Here is a 23,764-nt window from a genome sequence, read left to right as displayed (position 1 = left end):
AGTGGCAGCTTTATAAGTCATCCAGCTGCTGATTTCAGACCAGAAAGTCAAGAAAGCAAAGGAGGTGGTTGGATAGAGAAGGTTAACACAGGCTGGTGACCACGAAAGACAACAAGGAGATTCAGTAAGGGGCCTGGGTACACAGAGGAGTTGGCCAGCTTGACGAAGGAGTTATCCTTGGATTTCTTGTCTGTTACTTATCTTTTCTCCCTTTCTTCTGACGCTAAGATGAATGTGCAGGCTTGTTCTCGGTGTGGGTACGGGGTTTATCCTGCCGAAAAGATCAACTGTATAGATCAGGTCAGTAGATATTTCTTTGGTCTTTGAGGAAAACACCAGGGATGTGAAATTTATTTATTTTACCAGAGTAAACACTTCTGTGCATTTTGAAATGATAACTTTTGAAGAAGATGGATTCCCCCCCCCCTTTTTTTTGCTTATGTCTGTTTCTAGGGCAGAAATATAACTGTCTATATCATCTTGAAAGAAAAGATGGTAGTCTTTTTAACTACAAGGTAATTTAATTACAAGGTAATTTTGTTTTTTTAACCCTTTCTCTTGCCCAAACCCCAAGGTGACTGAAGCTTAATAACTGAGTTTTACTCTGAGTCATATCTAAGTATTTGGAAATTGCACAATCTCCCTTTCTCTTTTTTTGTGTGGTTTCTAGACGTGGCACAAAGCTTGTTTTCACTGTGAGGTCTGCAAGATGATGCTAACTGTCAATAATTTTGTGAGTCACCAAAAGAAGCCTTATTGTCATGCGTAAGTGTATTTGTGACTTTCTCCTCTCTGCTCACCCCTATCCTTTTTTTTTTTTAACATCCGTTTGAATATATATATTTTTTGAAAATCACTAAGAAACCACTTAAAGAAATGATACCAGTTCTAAAGAAAGGCATAGTCTTTCAAAAAATACTCTCGTAAATATAACCTGGGACACATCTCAGGATGTACAGTTTCATGCACGAAAAGAGATCCCAAGTTCTAATGTGGAAATATGTTTGATATGATTGTATATGTATAGCCTATATCAGATCGCTTGCTGTCTTGGGTAAGGGGGTAGAATTTGGAACTCAAAATCTTGTAAAACTAAATGTTGAAAACTAAAACATAAATAAATAAGAAGCTAAAGTCTCAAGTTTAAATATTTTAGAAAGCAAAAGATCAAATTAACCAGATAAAGGGCAGCATAGTGCCTTAGCTCTGAAACTTCATACTTGTGTGACCTTGACCATGTCACTTTATGTCCCTAGGCACTGGTTTCCTCATCTCAAATGAGAGGGTTGAACCAGATGACAGACATCTGAAGTCCCTTCTAATTATAAATGTAACTCCTAAGTCTGAGCGGCAGAAATGGGCAAACACATAATGGTCATAAATTATGAGGGCTAGAGTTTGGGGGAAAAGTTTTTGAAAATGTATTTTTTTCCCAGAAAGTTTTCATTTTGTAATGGCCATTCCCTTAACGTTAAACACAGGTTTTAAAAAATAGGGCACATGAGAACTCAGTGTTATTTAAAGAGCACTGGACTTGGAAGACCTGGGTTGGAATCCTGCCCTGCCTAATTCCTGGTTGTCATTTCTGTTTGGGCTTCAGTTTCCTCATCTGTAAAATGGAGAGAGGTGGGATATTTGAAATGATCCCTTTGTCCCTTCCAGCTCAAAGTTTCTGAAATTCTATAGTTAAAGCCTAAATTAAAATGAATCTAACTTCAAGATATTAATTTACTGCCTCAGACAGGAACTGTACATTTAGATTCTTCATGATCAGTAGTGTTGGGCCAAAGTGATTTGCTGAGAGATTAACACTTTTCTAACTTCCCATCATATTTCTTTTGCATTTTATAGACATAACCCCAAGAACAACACATTCACTAGTGTATATCAGAGTCCGTTAAATATAAGTTTGAAAAAACAATTGGAAGCAGGTAATGAGGTAAGTTACTTGATTCTTTGGAAATCGTTAAAAGAGAATGCCCTCTGTATTTAAATTTACTCTGCTTTTGGGAATCTTTACTTAAATTTGATCTCATATCTTTTCTCCACTCTAACATATTTATGTATTTCTTGCATAAGTATTAAACTTTCTATTTGTTGCTACTTCTCCTTCCCCCCAACTTCATGGCAAATATTCAGTATGCTTAGCTATTGAGCGATAAAGAATAAATATTATTTAGGCTTCTGTACAACAGAAGTGGTTTAACTGGTTTCATATCCTTTTAGCTAATTGGATAAAGCATTTATTCAGTGTAGTGAGCGTTCTTTAGTGCTTAATACTTGTTAAATGGAATTGTTCATTGAATTAAACAAAAAACATGTAGTTTGACTTCTCATCAACAAGATTTGGGGTGTGTGTGTGTGTGTGTGTGTGTGTGTGTGTGTGTGTGTGTGTGTGTGCTCACTTTGGGAGATCATTCAGATAACTTTAAATCTGTAATTCCCTAGCCTGAAGACTATTAGCTATGTTGAAGGTCCAACTCTGTATTTAGAGCTCAGGGTAGAAATGTTTGAGACCTTCTATACCCATCCCATGGCTTGATTGATTTTTTTTTTTTAATAATGATCCTTCAATCAATCAACAAAAATCTACTAAGTACTTATTTTGTGCCACAGGGTGACATGCTTGTAGGTCGGGCTTATATTTCAGTGAGTTTTTAAAAAAACCTTTTAAAAAAATATTATTGACAGTGCTACAGAGTGGGTTGGAAATACTAGTCTTGGAATTGACATCTCTGCATTCTAATCCAAGTTATCTCATTAATGAGCTGTGCAAAACTGATTTACTACACTTTTCTAGACCTTAATTTCCTCATCTCTAATGAGAATACTTAACTATGTGATCTCCAAGGCAGGGGTGGGGAACTTGCAACCTCAAGACCACATGTGTTCCTCTAGGTCCTCAAGTGTAGCCCTTTCACTGAACCCAAACTTCACAGAACAAATCCCCTTAGTAAAACTATTTGTTCTATAAAATTTGGACTCAGTCAAAATGCCACCCCCAAAGACCTAGAAGTCTGCATGTGGCCTTGAAGATGCAGGTTCCCCACTCCTGCCTTCTCAGTTCTAGAATTTTATATTTCTCTATAGAAAGTCTCTACAATTTGAGTACTTACTAGTTGTGTGACTCATTTAACATCTTTGACCTTCAGTTTTTGTATTTGTAAAATGGGGTCAATCAATCAATAAACGTTTTTGAAGGACCTACTATGTGCCAGGTGCTGTGCTAAGTTCTGGGGATAAAAAAGAGGCAAAAGACCATCCCTTCCCTCAAGGAGCTTGCAGTCTGATGGGGAGACAATAAGCAAAGAAATATATACAAAGCAAACTGCATGCAAGATAGATAGGGAATAGTTAAGAGAGTAAAGATACTAGAATGAAAAGGTTGGGGTCGGTAATAGTACTTCCCTCATGAGGTTGTTGTGAGGATCAGATGAGATAATGTATGAAAAATATTTTGGAAACCCTAAGGAAATGTAAATATGAGGCATCACAATTATAATAATTATTATAGCTAAAGAATAAAATTTATTTCACATTTCCCTAAATAACTAATTGTTGTTGAGTTGTGTCTAACTCTTCATGACCCTGTGGACCATACTGTCCATGGAGTTTTCTTGGCAAAGATAGTGGTGTGCCATTTTCTTCTCCAGTAGAGGAAAGCAGAGTTGAGTGACTTACCTAAGGTCACACAGCTAGTAAGAAACTGAACCCAGATTTGAATTCAGGTCTGTCATAACTCCAGGCTCACTGCTGTAGTCACTGGGCCACGTAGTTACTTTTTAATTAATTACTTTATGGTATTTAGCTGTTCCTTATCCTAGTTCCCAAACAGGAGAATGATCTAAAAGTAGAAAATTGTGGATAAAGACTTGCTCTGAATTCCTTCCAAATATTGTCCTGGACCTGAGACTGATTTACCTGAATGCCACCTACTCTCCTTGAGAACAGGGTATTATAGAAGAGTTACTGAGCTCACCTACTGATCTGTCCATATGGAATAGCACAGCACCCTATTATAAAGTGTTTCAAAAATAGTTTTATGAGTTGTTCTGTGTAATTTATTTCTCAATTCAGGATTTTGACATCGTAGAACATTTTACACAAAAACTCATGAAGAAAAATAGCCCTGGTACATCTGTAGATTTGGCTGTTGATATTCAAGGATAGTTACACAAGACAGAATTTGGATTAGTGAAAAGATGCCCAAATATTCAGTTGAAAAAAAAGTCAATCTATCTCCAGTGCTTTACAATTTTTTAGAAGTTGAAGATATATCTTTATAGTCAATGTGTCCTTTTTTACCATTAATATTTTAAAATTTCAAAAACTTAATCTTTGTGCATTTTAACATCTTTTAAAAATTTTTTGTTTTCTTTTCATTATGAACTTAACCATCAAAAAATACAAACATTCCAGTAACAAAGACAACAATAGCATTTTATAATGTATACATCTTTAAAACTTAGACATGTATTTTTAAAGTCATCTTACTATTTTTACTTTTTACATTTTTCAGAGGAGGGAAAAATAATCTTGACAGCATATTTTTTCTTCCTCACTGGAGCAGACAATTCAGTTCTCCGTCATGATCTGCAAAAAATCATGCATTATTTGCTATCCTTTAAGGTAGTGATGGCTTCACTTTCTTTTAATGGTGTATGACAGACTGTACTGGAATGAAATAGAAATGACTGCAGGTTCTATTTCCACTCACAGGCTGCAATCTGAGAACTTCAGGAGAGGTGGGTGTAAACTGAACAAAGGGCTGTTGAGATCATTTCCAAGAGAAAAACAAACAATATTCAACAACTCAGTCCCTTTGGAGTGCCTGAATATTTAGATTTTTCTGCACCTTGGGATAGAGGATGGTTTAAGTTTTTTACACCTTTGAGAGACTTTGAGGTGGTTGTTGATACAATTTTGGGAAGGATTGATAATATGAGTTATGATTCGAGTCAGGTTTTTATTTTATCTTTAAAGGTGTTTAAAGTCATAGAATATCAGAACATCATTCAGTACAATTTCCTCACTTTCTTCTTTAAAAAAAAAACCCAGAAAAACATTTACAGGACAGAATGCTTTCCTTAAATCTCTTTGGTAGGTACAGGTATAGTTTAAAAACATAATTTTTATTGATATCTTTTAATCTTTACATCATTTCTATTTCCTGATGTACTCCCTTTCTCCTCTCAGAAAGATATTCCTTATAACAAAGAATAAAAAAAAAAAAAGTTAAGCAAAACTAATCAACACATTGAAAAAATTTAATGTTGTATGCCATGTTCTTCACCCATAATCTCATACCTCTGCAAAGAAGTGGAGGAAGTGACTTCTCATTTCTCTCCATTGGGACAACGTATGGTTGTTATTGTTTCACAGCATTCAGTTTTCATTGTTTTGTAGTTGTTAGTTTTTCCATTTACATGATTACAGAAATTTTGCTTATTGTTTCCCTGGTTCTACATTCTTTACTTTGCATCAGTTCATCTAATTCTTCCCATACTTATCCTAAATTCACCATATTCAGCCACAACTTGTTTAATATTCTCTGATCAATGAAATAAAAGATAAACTTATTAAGAAGAATATTAATCTAGTTCCCTGTTCTGATCTGAAATGGGCTTTAATGAAGTTGCCTTAATTCTAGCATTTAGGAGTGGTTCTCCTTGGCATCCTCCCAAGAAGTTTTTAGGGGGAAGACAGGTGACTTCACCAATTCTTAAAGCACAGTAATATTCCATCACAATCATTTACCTCAATTTGTTTAGTCATTCTCCAACTAAAGACAGGTGATAGCTTTATATTGTGAAAATGAACCATGAAAAAAACCTGATTTGAACAGGACTAGACTTTACTTTGTTCAAATGTTTTTAATGCTTTGGTGTCACTTAGTAGTCATGTCTTTTCAGATAGAGAATGTATGTTCTTATCTTTCTGTACTTATAGGTCCTGAAAAAATATCAAAGTTTTCAGAGGTAATCCTAATACCAAACTAGAGTAAATTTTGTTACATGAGACTGTTCTTAGATTACAACTTCACTTAGTGCTCTAAACATAGTGGGTGCTCAAGCAGTGTTGACTGGATAAATATGGAAGGTCCTATTTATAGTTTGGGATTCTTTTTCACTTCCACTAAAGTCCTCCTCCTTATTACTGTTTGGAAGTAACCCTAGGTTCTCAAAGGATTTGGAGCACAAGTTTTGTCAGGTCCTACTTGAAGTCTTTAAAACAGGAAAGTTTTTAGGAAGCAGGTGCCTACAGATGAGCCACATAGTCTATTTTACATGAACTGGCCTAGCTGGGTCCGAAGGGACATATCACCAGAAAGTGGCCACAAAGTGCTGAATTTTTCAAGAAGATAGCAACTCATGAAGGTTGTCCACTAAGACACAGAGGGACTCTGATCTTTATCTGGGATGAGACAACCCAGCCAGCAAAACTATGGCTCCTTGAAATATGTCTTCTATAGTAAAAGGCATCATAGTTTAAGAGAAATCTAGCCAAGTCAACTACTTTTTCTTGACTCCTTCCCAAATTCCTCCCCTAGGAAGTGATTTGGCTCCTATAAATCTCATAGTACTTTTTGCCCCTGGCCTGAACTTCACCTTAATTTGTATTCTTTCTTCTACATTCTTATTCTTACCAGATTAGAAAATCCATGAGGTCAGTGACCATGTCTTCTTCTCCTTTTGCTCTTCCAGAATCTAGCATGATGTATCGAATGTAATTTATGCTTAATAAATGTTTGTTGAATGAGTGGTCTTACTATGACCCTATAACTTGGGCTATGAACTAATGATTTTTTTCTTCTCTCTTGGGAACCTTTCTGACAACAATTAGATGAATTATGGAGAAGATGGAGAACGGTTTAAATCTGTTTTTCACTGGGACATGAAATCCAAAGATGAGAACACCACACATAAGATGCCAGAACTGGTCAATGAGGTAAGATAATAGAGATGATAGGGCTTTGAAAGAGTCAGATGTGCTATTCTGATGTCAGTTATTTTTTTTAATTAAATTAATGTTTTGTTACATTTTAAGTTTTGAACTGTCTCCCTCCCTCCCCACCATGTACATCGTATACACACACATACACATGTATGTATACTTGTATTTTTTAGTGCTTTCTCTGGAGGTAGATAGCATCTTCCTTCATAGATCCTTCATAGTTGATTTGAATACTTATAATACTCAGAATAATTTTGCTATTCACAGTTATTATTTGAACAATATAGTTGCTAGTGTATATAATGTTCTCTTGGCCTTCTTCATTTCACGTGCAATTCTTTCCATGTTTTTCTACAACCAAACTGCTCATCAATTCTTAAAGCATAATAATATTCCATCAAAATAATTTACCACAATTTGTTTAGGTATTCTCCAAATGATGGGTATTCTCTCAATTTCCAGTTCTTTGCCACCACAGAGAGAGCTGCTATAAATATTTTAAAATAAATAAAATAGGTTCTTTTCCTTTTTACCTGATCACCTTGGGAAACAGACCTAAAAGTGGTATTGCTCAGTCAGAGGGTACACATAGTTTTATAACTCTGGGCATAATTCTAGATTGCTCTTCAAAATGGTTGGATCAGTTCACAGTTCCATCAACCATGAATTAGTATCCTAATTTTTCCACATTTCCTCCAGCATTTGTCATTTTCCCCTTCTATCATTTTAGCCAATCTAATAGGGGTGAGAAGCTATCTCAAAGTTTTTTTAATCGACATTTCTCTAAACAATAATGATCTAGATCATTTTTATATGACTATATGTAGTTTGATTTCTTCATTGAGAAACTGCCTGTTCATATCATTTGACCAGTTTTCCCATATTCTTATAAATTCAACAAAGTTCTCTATATATTTGAGATATGAAACCTTTATTTGAAAAAACTGTCTATAAAATTTCCTCTCAATTTTCTGCTTTCTTCATAATCTTGACTACATTGGTTTTATTTGTACAAAATCTTTTTAATTTATTGTAATCAGAATCATCCATTTTACATCTCACAATGTTATCTCATGTTTATTAATAAATTCTCCTATTTGTAAATCTGATAGATAATATGTTCTATGTTCTTCTATATCCCCCTTTATATGTGGGGGATGTATCCAATTTGACCTTTTCTTGGACAATGATGTAAGATATTTTTTGATCTATACCCGGTTTCCACCAGACTGCTTTACAGCTTTCTCAAAATTTGTTTTAACCAAATAGCGAATTCTTCTCCCAAAAGTTTAAATCTTTATATTTTCAAACACAAGGTTACTATAATAATTTATTACTGTGTATCATATGTCTATTCAGTTCCCCTGATTGACCTTTCTGTTTCTTCGTCAGTATCAGATAGTTTTTGATAGTTTTGGTAATTACTGCCTTATAATGTACTATGAGACCTGGTACTGCTAAACATCCTTCCTTTATATATTTTTTTCATTAATTCCTTTGATATTCTTGACATTTAATTCTTCCAAGTGAATTTGTTATTATTTTTTCCAACTCAGTAAAATAATTTTTGCTATTTTAATTGGGATGACACTGAATAAGTAACTTAATTTAGATAGAATTGTCATTTCTTATTATACTGGTTCTGTCCACCCATGAACAATTAACATTTATCCAATTATTTAAATCTGACTTTATTTGTATAAAAAGTGCCTTATGATTTTTTTCATGTATTTCCTGTGTTTGTCTTGGCAGGTATATTCCCAGGTATTTTACGTTGTCTGCCATTATTTTAAATGTGATATCTCTTCCTGCAAGGTTTTGTTGGTGATGCAGAAAAAAAGCTAATGATTTCTGTGGGCTTATTTTCCGATATTAGTTGTTGTTATTATAGCAATTAGTTTTTACACATCTTCGTTTGGATGTCCACTACCATGTTAAACTCAACATGTCCAAAACGGAACTCATCAGTGATTATAAAGGTCGTCTTATCCTACTTCCTCATCTGTAAGATAAAGAAAAGAAGATGCAGAGACAGGTTAAATGATTTGCTCCAGGTCGCAGAGATAGTTGGTGGCACAACTGGAATTAGAACCCAAGTATCTTTAATCCTACTCCAAAACCTTTCCCACTACATGAGTGGTTCTCATTCTTTTTTTAAATATGAAGATTTCTTTTAAACATCCATCATTTTTGTAGACCTCTTTTCTTGAGAATAGTAATAATTATTATCTCTTGATGGAGAAAGTTCACAATGAAAAGAGCACCTATGAATTTAGTAATGTTTTTAATAATAGCTGCCTACATTTGGAAAAAATAGTATACCTATCTTTTGACTCCTTTTGTAGTCTTTGCACTTAGTATAGTGCCTGACACATAGTAGGCACTTAACAAATGTTTATTGATTGGTCTATATGTGAGGCATTGTTTGGATAGTCTATAGAAGGTGGGCTTGTTTGTTTATACATTTATGAACTTCCTTGCAAAGATGTCACGATTTCCATTATGGAAATTCCCTCCACCAGGGTATATTGGCAACTCATCTCTAACCAATGGTGTTAAAGAGTTAATAGGTATCAGAGACAGAAGCTGAACACAGATTTGTTGCCTCCCATATCGGCTCACCAGCCTCTTGTATGCAATAGTGCTTCTTGATACCATGTTTTCCCCGGTTAACTTAATTTCCCCACCAGGTTTCTGAGCTCCTTGAGGGTAGGGACCACTCTACTTGTGTATTCACCCTACAGCTGTTGTGTTGTTTAGTTATTTTCAGTCATGTCTGACTCATGACCACATTTGGGGTTTTCTTGGCAGAGATAATAGAGCAATTTCCCATTTCCTTTTCTGGCTTGCTTTACTTATGAGGAAACTGTGGTAAACAGAGTTAAGTGACTTTGGTTAAGTGAATTTGAACTCAAGAAGATGAGTTTTCCTGACTTCAGGACTGGCACTCTGTCCACTGTACCACCTAGCTGCCCTGCTCTATAGTATTTATACCATTAGGAATATGTTTTTCTACAATGCTGTGCAGATATTGGTGGTTCCTACCAGTGGCCCTGAAGCTCTGTGATATGACCACAAACATTCTGAAAAAAAGAAAAGAAATATTAAGTTGTGTCCAGTATAATTACTGTTTTTTGCTCTCTATTAAAAAAATGACACATTGGATATGTCACATGTGGATATCTTGTGCTACTTAGCAAACCAGAATATGAAATTATTTTAGACTACTCCAACATTTGACTACTACAGATGAATGGGGATTCAACTGAGTTGCCTTCATTTCTATGTTATATTGATAAAATGAAAAAATGAGCTGGAGAGTGGAAAGAGAAAGAAAGAGTTTATTTGATTTTTAAAAGCTCCACTTTTGAGGCAGTTAGGTGGCCTTGTGGGTAGAACACTGGGCCTAAAGTCAGGAAGACCTGATTGAGACACTTACTAGCTGTGTGACCTTGGGCAAGGCACTTCACCTAATCTGCCTCAGTTCCTGTAAAATGGTGGATAAGAATAACACCTATTTCTCAAGGTTGTTGTGAGGGCAAAATGAGATAATATTTGTGAAGTACTTTGCAAATTTTAAAGCACCGTATAAATGCTAGCTATGCTTTTCCTTTTAGAAAGCTTATTGGGCTACATATGGTGAGGGAAGTTCTTGGTCCCCCAGAACTCTCCCAGACCCTGACATTGTGAGAATGGTTGAAGCACAGAAGTCTTTAAATGAGGTAAGCAGGTTAGAAACCTCCACTTTCTATTTGGATGATGCTTTCTACTAGGCGCCTAGGCAAGTGTTTACGGAAAACAAACACACACATACATATATGTATATATTTCCTTTAAACTCATTAATATCAAAACTCTTTGTGCTGAGTATTGCAAAAGTTTGCTGTCCATGATGGCATCCATCTTCTCTGCATTGGTATTTTCCATTTAAATCATGACATAAAAGAGAAAATTTACTAAAGATGAACACTTATCCTAGATTCTCCAACAGAAAGTCCCACAGAGGAGAAGAGAAAAGCTTTCTACATTGGACATTACTTACAGTGACATATATATGTATATATGTATGTAAATACATATATACATTCACACATGTGTATGTATGTATAGGTATATAGTGTGTATATACCGATACACACATACATACATATACATATACACACAGAAGGAGAGTCTCATCATGGAGAGGAAACTTCTGCAATGCTCAGCACAAAGAGTTGCAACATAAATGAGTTTAGAGAGGAACTTATCAACACTTTTTACTTCTTGCCTTGGATATATTCTTATTGCACAAAATGAGTGGACCCTTGTTTTGCTATCAGTCATCCTACAGACATTTAAGTGAGCCCAAGGCTGAAACTTAGCTCAGAGCAGTTTTCCAGAGCAGATTTTCAGTTGGCGTTCATTTTATGTAATATTATTCAATATAATTATATATTATTAAGGACTTGGTTATGTGTACTTCTTTAATATATATTATATAATATAATTACATATATATGTAACATATAAAAAAGAGCAGCATTCCAAAGGTAACGGTTTCATCAATGCTGTAGTATTCCTAGTTCTTACATCCTTCTTATTACTTGTCCTTTGGATAGCATTTCCAATTTCCCATTGCTTTACAAGAACAGTTTTACTTGTCACAGTAATTTTTCTTTATGGTATCCATCCATGAATACTTCCATTCATATATTCAAAAGGTATTTATTAATTATATACTCTATGGAAACTATTGTGGGAGAAAGATACTAGGAAAAAGGCAAAGATTAAATAAGATGGGATCTCAGGCCTCAGAGAGTTTATATATAATCTAATGAGGAGGGGAAGAGGGAAGTATAGCCTGCATATAAATAAATATTATTAAATGAAAATGCTCAAGTGGCAAATAAGTGTGGCATAGTAGAAAGAATGTTGGATTTGGAGTTAGAAGATTGAGATTGAAATCTTGGATCTGTCACTTCCTACTTGTTTGACCTTGACCTCTTTTGTCCTCTGGTTCTTTGTCTCCAAAATTAGGGAATTAATTTAGCTGACCTCTAGGGCTCCATCCAGCTCTGAATCTGTGATCCCATAATTCTACATTGCAAAACAGAATATGGTAAATGCACAAACGCAATAGAAACCAAGTGTTTTCTGTGAGATCTAAGGAAGGAATGACAATTTTCAGTTGGTGGAATCACCAACTTGGATAACAGTTGAGTATGAATATGGATAACATACAGGATGTCAAGAGGTATAGCTGGGCAGAGGTAGAGGAAGGTGATGGCATCCCAGGAATAGCAAATAGAGTTAGCATGGGCACAGAGGTAGAAAAAAATGTGGTATCTGTGTTATTACACATTTTAATTAGCTGTCATTTGACATTGCCTCTGTTTAATCCAAGTATGCAGAAGCCTACGAAGAGCAGAGAGGAAAAGGCAGTTTTCCAGCTATGATCACACCTGCTTACCAACGAGCTAAGAAAGCCAATGAACTGGCTAGCCAGGTAAGTTCCTCTATATTTTTTTAATGTACTTCAATAGATATGTGATCCCATCAATGCAGGAAATTCCCTCCAGTGATGCAGATTATACCCCATTATTCTCTGTGATTCATATATTTCTAAGAGGGTTTTAAGTGCCACACACATTTTAGTGTGTCTAAAAAATAGCTCACCTATATTTAACATGGATTCATTTATTCTCAGTGCCACTGAGATAATCCTAAAATGGTGGATGAATACTAGAAACATAGTACTGCTTCATGGGTACTAAATTAAGAGGTAGGAGACTCAGTCTTGAACAAATCTCTTACTTTTCTGGATTCTAGTTGCCTTATCCAGAAAATCATAAAATTGAGACAAGCATGGCTTCCTTGTGTCATGTCTAGAAAGAGATGTGATCTTTTCTAAACCTGTGAGTCTATTAAATACATTAGACCTGGTGAACCTCTGTTGAGTAGACTTTAAGGGTTTGGCACAGTTTTTTCCAGTAGCTTAAATAATCATGTCAGACTCGTAGAGGACTGGTCAGAGCCATTGTATTCAAGGCAACACCATTAGGCATGTTCCATCTATTTAGCTCCTTTCCTACCAGCCACATGTGACAAATGAGTGCTACCAGAAATTTGAGAAATGGGCACCACCTAAGCTCTGTGTCTTCTTCTTCCATCAGGTACATTATAAACGTGGTCATGATGAACGTGTTTCCAGGTTCACCACAGTGGCAGATACACCTGATCTCCTGCATGCCAAGGCTAGTGGACAGCTTCAAAGTGATGTAAGGACTAGAGACTAAGACACATTTATTCATATTTACAGTTTATTTTCCCTGTCTCACCTCAAAGAGGGAAGAGCAATAAAGCAGGTGAAAACTTAATACATAAAACTTAAACTCTATTTCAATCCTTATGAAAATCTGAGAGTTTGGATGCTCAGACCCTACACCAATGCAGTTCCCAATTCCTCTGCACCTTAGCCAATGCACTCCAGGAATTGTTCTGATAAAAAACAAATCATTATCTGTTGGCCAACCCACCAGTGATGGGCTTTCTCTAGCTTAGCCAGTTTGGTCTTCCACCAGGTCCTTACACACAGCTTTTCTAGCTGTTAGACCCACCAGAGCTTGTGGTCTTTTGGCATTGCCTTTTAGACCCCAGAGTTCCTTCTATGTCATGATAAATCATTAAAATAGGGCTTTAATATAGGGCCATGTCAGATTATAAGACCATGTGATATGAGCAAATCACTTAAAACAAAACAACAACAATAAAAACAAAACTCTCTGTGCCTCAGTGTCCCCATCTGTAAAATAAAAGAGACGAGTCCAGTGGTCTCTAAGGTCTCTTCTAATTCTGTGATTCAATAACTGTGCTTATATGGTGAGAATTTTCTTAATCTACTAACATATTTGTTTCCACAGTCAGAGATTTTATCTGTCATTTCAATTTGCTGAATATTTTTTCAAAAACTTCTATTTTCAATTAATAAGCATTTATTTTTTTCTCCTTACCTTTCCCAACTCATTGGGGTAAAAAATAGAAAAACAAACTCTTGCAACAAAGATGAGTGGTTATGTCCAAAAATGTACATCTCATTCCAACCTTGTGTTTATCACCTTTTTGTCAAGGAGGTGGGAGCTTTCTTTATTATCTGTCGCTGGAATCATGGTTGGTCATTGCATTGATTTAGGTTCTTAGTCTTTAAAATTGTTCATTTGCACAATGTTGTTATCATTGGATATGTTGTTCTCCTGGTCCTGTTTGCTTTACCTTGCACAAGTTCATGTAAGTCTCCCCAGGCTTCTCTGAAACCATCCTTTTCATCATTTTTTTGGCCTCTTATCATAGGATTCTTATAGACAAAACTCCAGGTAGAGTGAGTTTAGAACAACATAATACAGTAAAAGAGTACTGATCCAAGAGAGAGGAAACCTGGGTTCAAGTCTCAGCTCTGTCAGTTGTTGGCTTTGTGATTTTGGATTGATCCTAATCCCTCTGGGCCTCAGTTTCCACATCTGTAAAACAAAGATAGTGGTGATTATGTTTTCTTCCACACATGGCATATGTGGATGAGAACCTGTGAGTGCTTTTCTATGTAAAGATGAAATGAGGTTATATGTGCGAATGTGCTTTGTGACTATGGAGCTCTAGAAAAATGTGATAGGATCATGGTTGTTCTCATTCATGTAACACTTTTAGGTTTACAAAATGTTTCACATAAAATACCACATTGGAATAAGTAAATATTCATATTCCACATACATGCACATATATACACACATGTATACACACACCACATACATATTACATGTACATTTATAACATGTATTGCATATGTTATAAAACATATATTACACATGTAATTCCACACATTCATAACATATTATATATGTTATGTATAATATAGCATATCTAAAATTTCACATACATATATATAAATCTATATGCATATTATGTATATACTCATTGATTTTTCTTAATGATTTGGGGAAGGTGAGGAAAGAAAATAAATACTAATTCATTGAAAATATATCTGTGTCTATGATGAAATACAGGTTCTGAATGATTGCTTAGGTTCACAAACTAGTAAGTTTTGGAGTTAGAACTTTGATGTTGGTCTTTTGACTATAAGGTGAGAATTTTCCACTATTTTTCTCGTTCAATCATGTCCCTCTTGACTTCTTTTTGGGGAGTTTATCTTGGCAAAGATACTGTGAGTGGTTTGACATTTCATTCTCCAGTGGATTAAGGCAAACAGAGGTTAAGTGACTTGCCCAGGGTCACACAGCTAATGAATGTCTGAGGCCAGATTTGAACTTGAGTCTTCCTGACTCTAGGCTCAGTGCTCTATCCATTGAGCCACCTAGCTGTCTGGATAGTTTTACACTAAACCACACTGTTACTATAACATCTGCACACGTAACATACTCAATAAATATAAATTATTCTTATTTATTCATTAAAACAAACTTCCAAGGAGTGACATTTAGTTAGCCTAGGAGTTACTCTTATCATAGTCTATCTCACTGTCTTTAAAAAAAATCTCTCTTTGATGCTACAAATTATTGAACATTTTTTCTAGAAAAAAATTCTTTTTTGCACAGCCTTCCTTCTTCATGATGTAATTACCCAGATAATTGTATTAGGCTATGAATAAGACTGGAGACCTTTGCAGTAAGATCAAGTATAAAACAAGGATGCCCGTTGTAATCAGTATTATTGCAAGACAAACCCCAGGCTCAGCTTTACAACTCTGCTTTTACTTTAGCCTTGATCCAGATCTGAGACTGAGGTTCATGTCCTCCAAATCCATACCTAGCAGAAAATGAGATAGCAGCAAGTGACCCCTGGATTCTCTTGCTTTTTTTCTTATCTGAACTTCGTGTCACCCTTGGTATCTAGCCCAGTGCTACGTCCACAGTAAGTGCTCAATAAATGTTTGTTGTACTAGGTGCAGTACGTGGAAGATTACGAGCTGCAGAGAGGAAAAGGTAGCTTCCCTGCCATGATCACTCCAGCTTACCAGATTGCAAAAAGAGCCAACGAGTTAGCCAGTGATGTAAGTATCCAAATGAATGTTTTGATGTCAGGGACTCACAGCCAGGGGTTACGCTTGCTCTAAGAACCAAGGCAATGACTCTTGCCTTGTGGGTTTGGGATTATTGCCATGGGTCTGTGAATCTATAGGTATGCCATATATTGTCATTTTTGTCTTTATTTAGCATCAATAAATTATAATAGTAATGCTTGTATTATTGATGCTTCACTTGTACCTACTAGGAACAATTGTTTCTTTGTCCTTTAGAATGAAATCTGACCTTCTGTAGTGAATACAGTTATCCCTTCCACATGGTGGGGGTTAGAAGTATGCTGCCCCTGTGATCTGGAAAATCCATATAAAACATTTTGGCTCTCACTTCATATCTAGAAAAGATATGGGTATGTACAGTACCCTATTGTATGGTATGTACAGTACCCTATTCTTTTATAGGGTATGTACAGTACCCTATTGTAAAATTTGGGTTAATTATCTGATCATAGGCTCTGTGTCGTCTACTGATCTTCCTGTGCCATCTGCAAAACTCCTTCAATTTCTTATGCTGACCTGTAATATAGCGAAACTGCAATGAGGAGAGTCATGATGTGGAAAGAATAACTGTACCTTCTCACCCAGATAGCTACTAATATATGGCTACTATCATAAGGGGAGAAGGAGTGGAGTCCACAAAAATATTTTTTGTGTTAAAATGGCATCACCATACTCAAAACCCAACAAATCAATAAGTATTTATTAGATGCTTACTATGTGCTAAGCATCATGCTAATAATTCAATATGCAACCATAAAAGTCACCTTTTTAAGACTAAATGCAACTGATTGATTTCTAGTCTATGGAACCCAGAGCCAGGAAGCATCTTAATTTCATGGTTATTAAGCCATATTTACTACATTTTATTTTGTCTCTCGGAGGCAACATTGGGCAGTGGATAAAGAATTAACCTTTGGAGTCAAGAAAACCTAGACTCATAACCTGTTTCTGACACTTGCTAGTTGTATGGCTCTGGATAAAAGTCACTTAACCTCTCATGCCCTAAGTGGTTGGGTTTTTTTTAAAGACTTTGAGATGCAGCATTGTATTTGGTGGAAGAAATTTCTGTGCCAGGTGTTTCCTTCATAAATGAGATCACAGATCTGTTTTTTTTTTTTTAAGTGTATCTGTTTACATGTCTTCTCTCTCCCATTGGATCATAAGCTCTGCAAGGGTAGATTAAGGGGAAGGGGAAATTAATTGTTTATCTTTGTAACACCCCCATTATCTAACACAAACTATTGTCCAGTCAGCACTCAAGAGTGTTCATTGAATGGATGAACTTGGCTATGTTGGGAATCTGACTCTTCAGTGTCCATGACACTTTCCTGTACTTGAAGCCAGAAGGGTCATCAGGAGACAATTTCATGATAAAACCTTAAGCCTGGTATATAGTTAACTAAATTCCTCTGACTTGTTCACGTTACCTTGGTGCAGGTTAGATACCACCAGCAATACCATAAGGAGATGAAGGGGAAAGTCAGCCCTGCAGCTGCTGGAGCTGAGGGCCCTTGGGCAAAGGAATATGGAGGTCAGTTTGGCCAGGTATGTAATCATGATTCCTTATTGGAGGTTGGTTTGTTAATACCTTAAGAACTCTAATTGGCTTCTTGTTTGAGGTACTTAGTCATTAGGATAGGTAACGATCTACTCTTTGAAAGAAAGGTTTGCTAAATCAATAGTTGATGAAAACATAATCACAGAGGATATATTTAACCTACTTAAGAGAACAAGCTATTTGAAAGACATTTATAAAATCTGCAAATATAACAAATTTGTTAAATATAAATTATTCTTATCTATTCATTAAGGCAGCTTCCAAGAAGTGCTAATTACCAACACCAGCTAGCCTAGAAATATGCACTTGACAGTAATAAAACTACATTTCTTTAAACTTAGTCTATAATTCAGGTGCACTGGGGATCATTCCTTGGGCAAAGAACAGCACTGCATAAAGCACTGCGTAAAGGATGAATTATTCAGATTTTTTACCCAGCCTCACTCTATACATGAACTGAATCTGTGCAGTGATTGCAACAATTGGGATGCCATTTGAAAGATCACCCCTGTTTTTCTAACATCCTATATTTTCTTCTTCTGGCAAAGTGCACGGCTGTTTTTGGAAGGTTATATTTTTGATTTGTAAAGTGGCAGAGATAGTTAAGGAGAGAGAAAAGGAGAGAGGAAGTGAGAGAGAAGGAAGGAGTAAGGGAGAAAGAGATTTAGGAAGAGGAGGGAGAGAGGCTTATAAAAAGAGGTTTGATGGATGCTTCTTAATTAGCCAGTACTGCATGGTTTTGGTATCAATCTTCTTGGCATAGGTATAAAAAAGGAAATAGAAAGGGAAAACCACAAACAAATCATTCCTCTTTGATTGATAAAGACTTCTCAGTCATTTTTAGAGTTTGTCCATGCTATTGAAGTGTGTGGATATGTACATGTTAGGGTCTATTTGTAAGTGTTCAGGTATCTGAAAATTGATAGATGAGATTCGGTGAAGTGCAGAGAAAAATGCTGAATTCAACACTTAAAAAACCAGTTTCAATTATGTTTTTCTTATACCCAAGTAATTTTAATGAATTCCAAAACAGAAGTTCAAGAATAAGTTAATAGAAGTGTCACTGTCTTTAGCTCAATGAAAAAATGTATTTAAAAATAAATTTTCTTTTTAGAAAGTAGGAGATTAAAAAAAAACCTTTTATTTAAATGTATTTTAAGAAGATTTGAATCAAGTGATTTAGCTACTTCTTTGCTGGTCTTACCTATCATAGGAAGTAAAATATACTTCATATGTACTATATGTATATATATGTGTGTGTATGTATATATATATATATATATCTACTTGGACAAGTCATTTCTCTCTGGGACTCAGTATGCATACACACACACACACACACACACACTTTGTTGTGAGTTTTTTGTTTACTATGTCTGAAAAGAATGCATATACAAAGAATTGAGACAGGAGAAAAGCACTGGTTCAACACTAATGAATCTATGTGAATTAGGATTTTGGGATGGTGAACAAGATTCCCTAGATATTTAAAGAGTTGGAAACTGCAAACCAGTAGTTTTCTGATAAAATTCCTGTACACACATACACATACACACACACACACACTCACACACACACATGTGAAATACAGTTTTTGTCTCCTAGCAATCATGGTAATTTAGTCTTTTTAGATGGGCTTCTCAAGGACTCATTATAACATATACAGGAACCAGAGGAAGCCCTGATTGACAGAGTCATCATCCACATCCAGCTGTTGAGGGCTCTCAGGATAGTGTAATCCCTTTTACTGTGTGACATGGTATGATTTACCGTATTTCACCGCTTCACAAGAGCCAGGATAAAAGATACATGGAGAGAGAGAAGCTATACATATCTCAAACACTTACCATGTCCCATTATTCACTCCTTTCTCTAAGGCGTAAGTGGGTATCTTAATCTGACCAAATATGGCACACAACAAGTGAGGTGTTGGCACTTATATAAAATGGCTAGTGTGGTTTACATAATTCATGCATTGACAGAATGTCTATAAAAGAAAAGTCTAGGGGAAAGGGTAGGGTCAAATACTCTGCCTAAAATATCCATTGGATTACATTTCAGATAATCATCTGCCAACTTGAAGTTGCCTTTTCATAAACACGTACCAAAATTTGAATATAGCTGCATGATGTGGATTTTCTTTTGGGAGGCAATGTAGTGTGGTATACTGAGGAATGCTAATATCTAAATGTGAATCTTGACTGTACCATTTGTTAGCTATGTGACCATGTCCATACACCTGAACCTCTCAGCCTCACTTGCTTCATCTATAAAACGAGGATAATGTGATTAACAGAAGTAATAATGAAAGCTAGTACTTACATAACTTTAAGGTTTGTGAAGCACTTGCTCACTTGATCTTTATCACAACCTATGGGGCAGGTACCATTAATATCTCTGTTTTTACAGATGAGGAAATTAAGACAGAGGTATGTATGGGCAGCCAAGTGACTCATTGGATAGAACACTGGGCTTAGGCTCAAGAAGACTCCTCTTCTTGAGTTCAAATCTACCCTCAGACACTTACTAGCTATGTGACCCTGGGCAAGTCACTTAACCCTGTTTGCCTCCATTTCCTTATCTGTAAAATGATCTGGAGAAGGAAATGGCAAACCATCTCAGGATCTTTACAAAGAAAACCCCAAATGGGGTCAGGAAGAATGGGACATGACTGGAACAACACCACAGCAATGTAACCATATATTTTATACAAGTATAATGATGATTCTCTTGGGGAGACTTGCTACACCCTCCCCTCAGGCTTCTAGGAGATAGCCTTGAGGGATAGTGGGATGATGTTTTAATGGTATTGTCTTCAGTCCCTATTCTGGAGTGTTCCCCCTGTTGTTAGCTACCAATAATGATAACTATTATCTGAAGATTATTGAGCTAATGTATGTAAGAATTTTTGTAATCATAAAGTGTTATATAAATGTGAGCTGTTGTTCTAATAACTGTTACTGTTGTTATTCTTATATAATTAATGATAGAAATCAATGAGTGTAGAGGCCAAATGTCAATATATAAATCTCTGTGGCTCTACTAATGATTGAGTATACATAGCAAACATACTTGGAATAAAGTTATTAATGAGTCTAACAGTGTATCCCAGTAATAACTCATATCTAGATGGAAGTAAAAAGATAATAACCCAATAATAATGCAGAATCCATAGTAAGACTTAAGGCTTTGGAAAAGGACATGAGAACATAACAATCAGGACCTGTGAGAATATTGAAGATATATTATCTACCCATTGGCCCTAGATATAAAATTTTGGATGCTCGTGGTATGCATACCACCCCCCCCCCCCAGCAGAATATAAGCTCCTTGAGGGCAGAGACAGTTTCACTTTTGGCTTTATACCTAAGCACCCACCATAGTTGCTGGCACCTAGTGAGTACTTAAAGAAAGCTTGTTGGATTTCATTGAATTAGATAATAATATTTATCTAATATTATCTCAAGGATATTTTCTTTCAGTGATTTTTTTTTTGTAAGTACAGAGTTAGTATGGGTTTTGATAATGGTCTTTCATCACCCACTCATTCTGTGAAGTTAGCGTTAACAATTAAACTTCCTGCATGTCTCAGCAGGACTATTCAGAAGAATTTGAAGAGAGCAGAGGAAAAGGTAGCTTTCCCGCTATGATCACGCCTGCTTATCTGAATGCGAAGAAAGCCAACGAACTGGCAAGTGATGTAAGTATAAAGTGGAGGAGACCGAAGGGCAAAAGAATCAATGATGAAATGGACTTTTTCCACCAATGTCCTTAAAGAACCTTATATAATGTCAATGTTGAAAATGACAGGGAAAAGGAAGGTGCCTTGGACTGGACTGTGGGAGTCTAAGGTTCTAATCTTGGCCCTTTCACCAACTCCTTTTGTAATCTTGGACCAATCACTAGACTTTGGTGAGCCTCAGTTTCCTCACCTGTAAAAATTTTAAAAGGATAGATTATATGATCTCAAAGGCCTCTTCCAGATCTAGCACTCTCCAATTCTAAGAAACTGAAGTAATGTAGATACCTAGTCCCCAGTTCCTATTGTGCACCCGAGGACACTTTGAGCATTATTTGGTTTTTGGAGATTATTGGTAGTTTCCTGCTGCAGTAGAGATTTGTATAAACAAACAGGATAATTGTGCTTCTGGTCAATTTGGGCTCATGCAGATGTTGAAACATGCATGCAGACATGATATGGCTTCATATAAAATGGAAGCCTATGTAGAAATTCAGCACTGTGGGTAAACACATCTGATTGTGCTGATAGAGCCTAGTCAGTAACCTGACTCTGCCTCATGGAGTTTCAGCTAGCTGGCATTCCTCGAAAGATAGGCTATAATTAAACTACATCTTGTCCAACACCCAATGAAACACTCAATATAAATCTCTAAATGCAAAAGAAAATCAGAGGCAGATCATCTCTATTTTCATCTTTCATATCTTCCTTTTGAGAGAATTCTCAGGATGTCAAATCTTAGTAAAGTCTATTGTTTATTAAAGATGAAGAGGAGCTCCAAATATTGAGCCTCCTTGCTTATATGATCATTGGCTATGTGACCCTTACTCTGCCTCTCTTCTGGTAAAGGGAGAAGAGGTGAAATTCAAATCTCTTAGTCAGGCCACTCATTGATCCCAAGGGGATTTTTTTCCTTGTTGGGTGGAAACCTTCCATCTGTATGCCCAGTTGGTATAGGTTGACTGAATATATATAGAAAATACTCAAAGAGAAAAGAGAAAGGTCAATAGTTCATTGATAATCTAAAACTGAACGCATACTGTGTAGCTTTGTGTCAGATTCAGTAGAGAAAAATTTTGCTATAAACTAATTATGGGGCACTTTCAGACATGGCCCATGAAAGTAGTGATCTCAGACATGCTTTGTTCATCATTTCTTTCAGATAAAGTACAGGCAGGATTTCAATAAGATGAAAGGAGCAGCTCACTACCACTCACTTTCAGCCCAAGACAACTTGGTCCTAAAACGTGCCCAGAGTGTGAACAAACTTGTCAGTGAGGTAAGAGTGAGGAGGGGCTTACTTGTGTTTATGGGCTTACCAGGGATGCTGTTATGTGGCAGGGGCAGGGAAAGATATTCTGATGATCAAATATTCTGGTTGATGGATAATCATTATACATAGATTAGCAAACTTTCAAAAGCAGAATAAGATGCAGTATGTCCAACAGTAAAACTCTTGTACACGTAATTGATTCATTGATGGTTCAGAAGGTGCTATGCAGAGATACCTCAAGATTACTATTACAAGTACCAGTTACCGTTGGACTGTAGATGTAGGAGAAATGCCACATGGGATGCTTATTGAGGTTTCTAGATGTCACACATGCAAAGTTTTCCTGTCATTTGTTGATTTAGTATATGATGGCTTTCAAAGACAAGACAACCAAATTCCAAATACTGATCTGCACTAAAACTCAGAAGTAAGAAAATGATCACATTCTCAATGACTACATAGATCCCAACAAGTGCAAATAATGAATCCCCAGAAATAGTCCTATGTGCTCAGATTTGGACTTTTTGAAGTTATAATTATGTTAAATGTGATCGTTGGTTCCAGCCCAATGAAAATATGCAGTGGGAATTCAAATAATTCAACCACTTCAGAAGATTCTTTATTCACATTCATAAGGACTTAGTTGTAGTCACCTTTTATCTGAAGTAAGAAAAGGTGTTGAAGGTACTTATAATCTTGGTGGGTATTAATTCGGAAAAAAAGAAAAAGACTTGAAACTCTCCTGGAGGCTTCTATCCATCTCTAGCTTCCAGGGACTATTACTTTCATAAGAAAGTGTTTTATAAACACATAGAACTGGAAGTGACCTTAGAGACCATGTAGTCCAACCCCCTCATCTAATAGTTTAGAAAAGAGAAGAGATTGTCCAAGGTCACACAGATAGTGACAGAGATGCTCTCTGTGGAGATGTGACTTTTGATCTGATACTCTTTCTTTCTACTCCTCTACAATGCCTCTCATTAGATTTAGCTTCAAGATACTGTTAAATCGTTAACCTCCATATATTTAGAACACAGGAAAAAGACACTGCAAAATTTTGGGGACGATTTTTCCAAGATTATGCTTAAAGCTCTTTAAAAAAGGACAAATCATAAACATGTATTTTATAAGATGTCACATGGAATGGAGCTACATTTCCATTTGTAAGAG

At 36.0% G+C, this 23,764-nt stretch overlaps 1 protein-coding gene across 4 annotated transcripts in view; it reads left to right on the top strand.

The window, feature by feature from the left end:
* The first annotated feature begins 27 nt into the window (after window positions 1-27).
* Window positions 28-23,764, top strand: part of NRAP (nebulin related anchoring protein) — an 84,035-nt gene continuing 60,298 nt past the window's right edge. For 2 of the 4 annotated variants that reach the window (XM_072622950.1, XM_072622933.1), the window contains exons 1-11: window positions 28-300; window positions 671-765; window positions 1,852-1,939; window positions 6,844-6,948; window positions 10,572-10,676; window positions 12,341-12,442; window positions 13,110-13,214; window positions 15,887-15,994; window positions 17,462-17,569; window positions 21,178-21,282; window positions 22,484-22,600. In XM_072622950.1, coding sequence (XP_072479051.1) covers window positions 229-300; window positions 671-765; window positions 1,852-1,939; window positions 6,844-6,948; window positions 10,572-10,676; window positions 12,341-12,442; window positions 13,110-13,214; window positions 15,887-15,994; window positions 17,462-17,569; window positions 21,178-21,282; window positions 22,484-22,600 — 1,110 coding nt within the window. In that variant the 5' untranslated portion in view covers window positions 28-228. Of the gene's footprint in view, window positions 301-670; window positions 766-1,851; window positions 1,940-6,843; window positions 6,949-10,571; window positions 10,677-12,340; window positions 12,443-13,109; window positions 13,215-15,886; window positions 15,995-17,461; window positions 17,570-21,174; window positions 21,283-22,483; window positions 22,601-23,764 lie in introns of all 4 variants that reach the window. The other 2 variants (XM_072622941.1, XM_072622925.1) reach the window with 1 other exon arrangement.

The sequence above is a fragment of the Notamacropus eugenii genome, chromosome 1, assembly GCF_028372415.1.
Source record: "Notamacropus eugenii isolate mMacEug1 chromosome 1, mMacEug1.pri_v2, whole genome shotgun sequence".
NCBI lineage: Eukaryota > Metazoa > Chordata > Mammalia > Diprotodontia > Macropodidae > Notamacropus > Notamacropus eugenii.
This window is presented reverse-complemented; position numbering and strand designations above follow the sequence as displayed.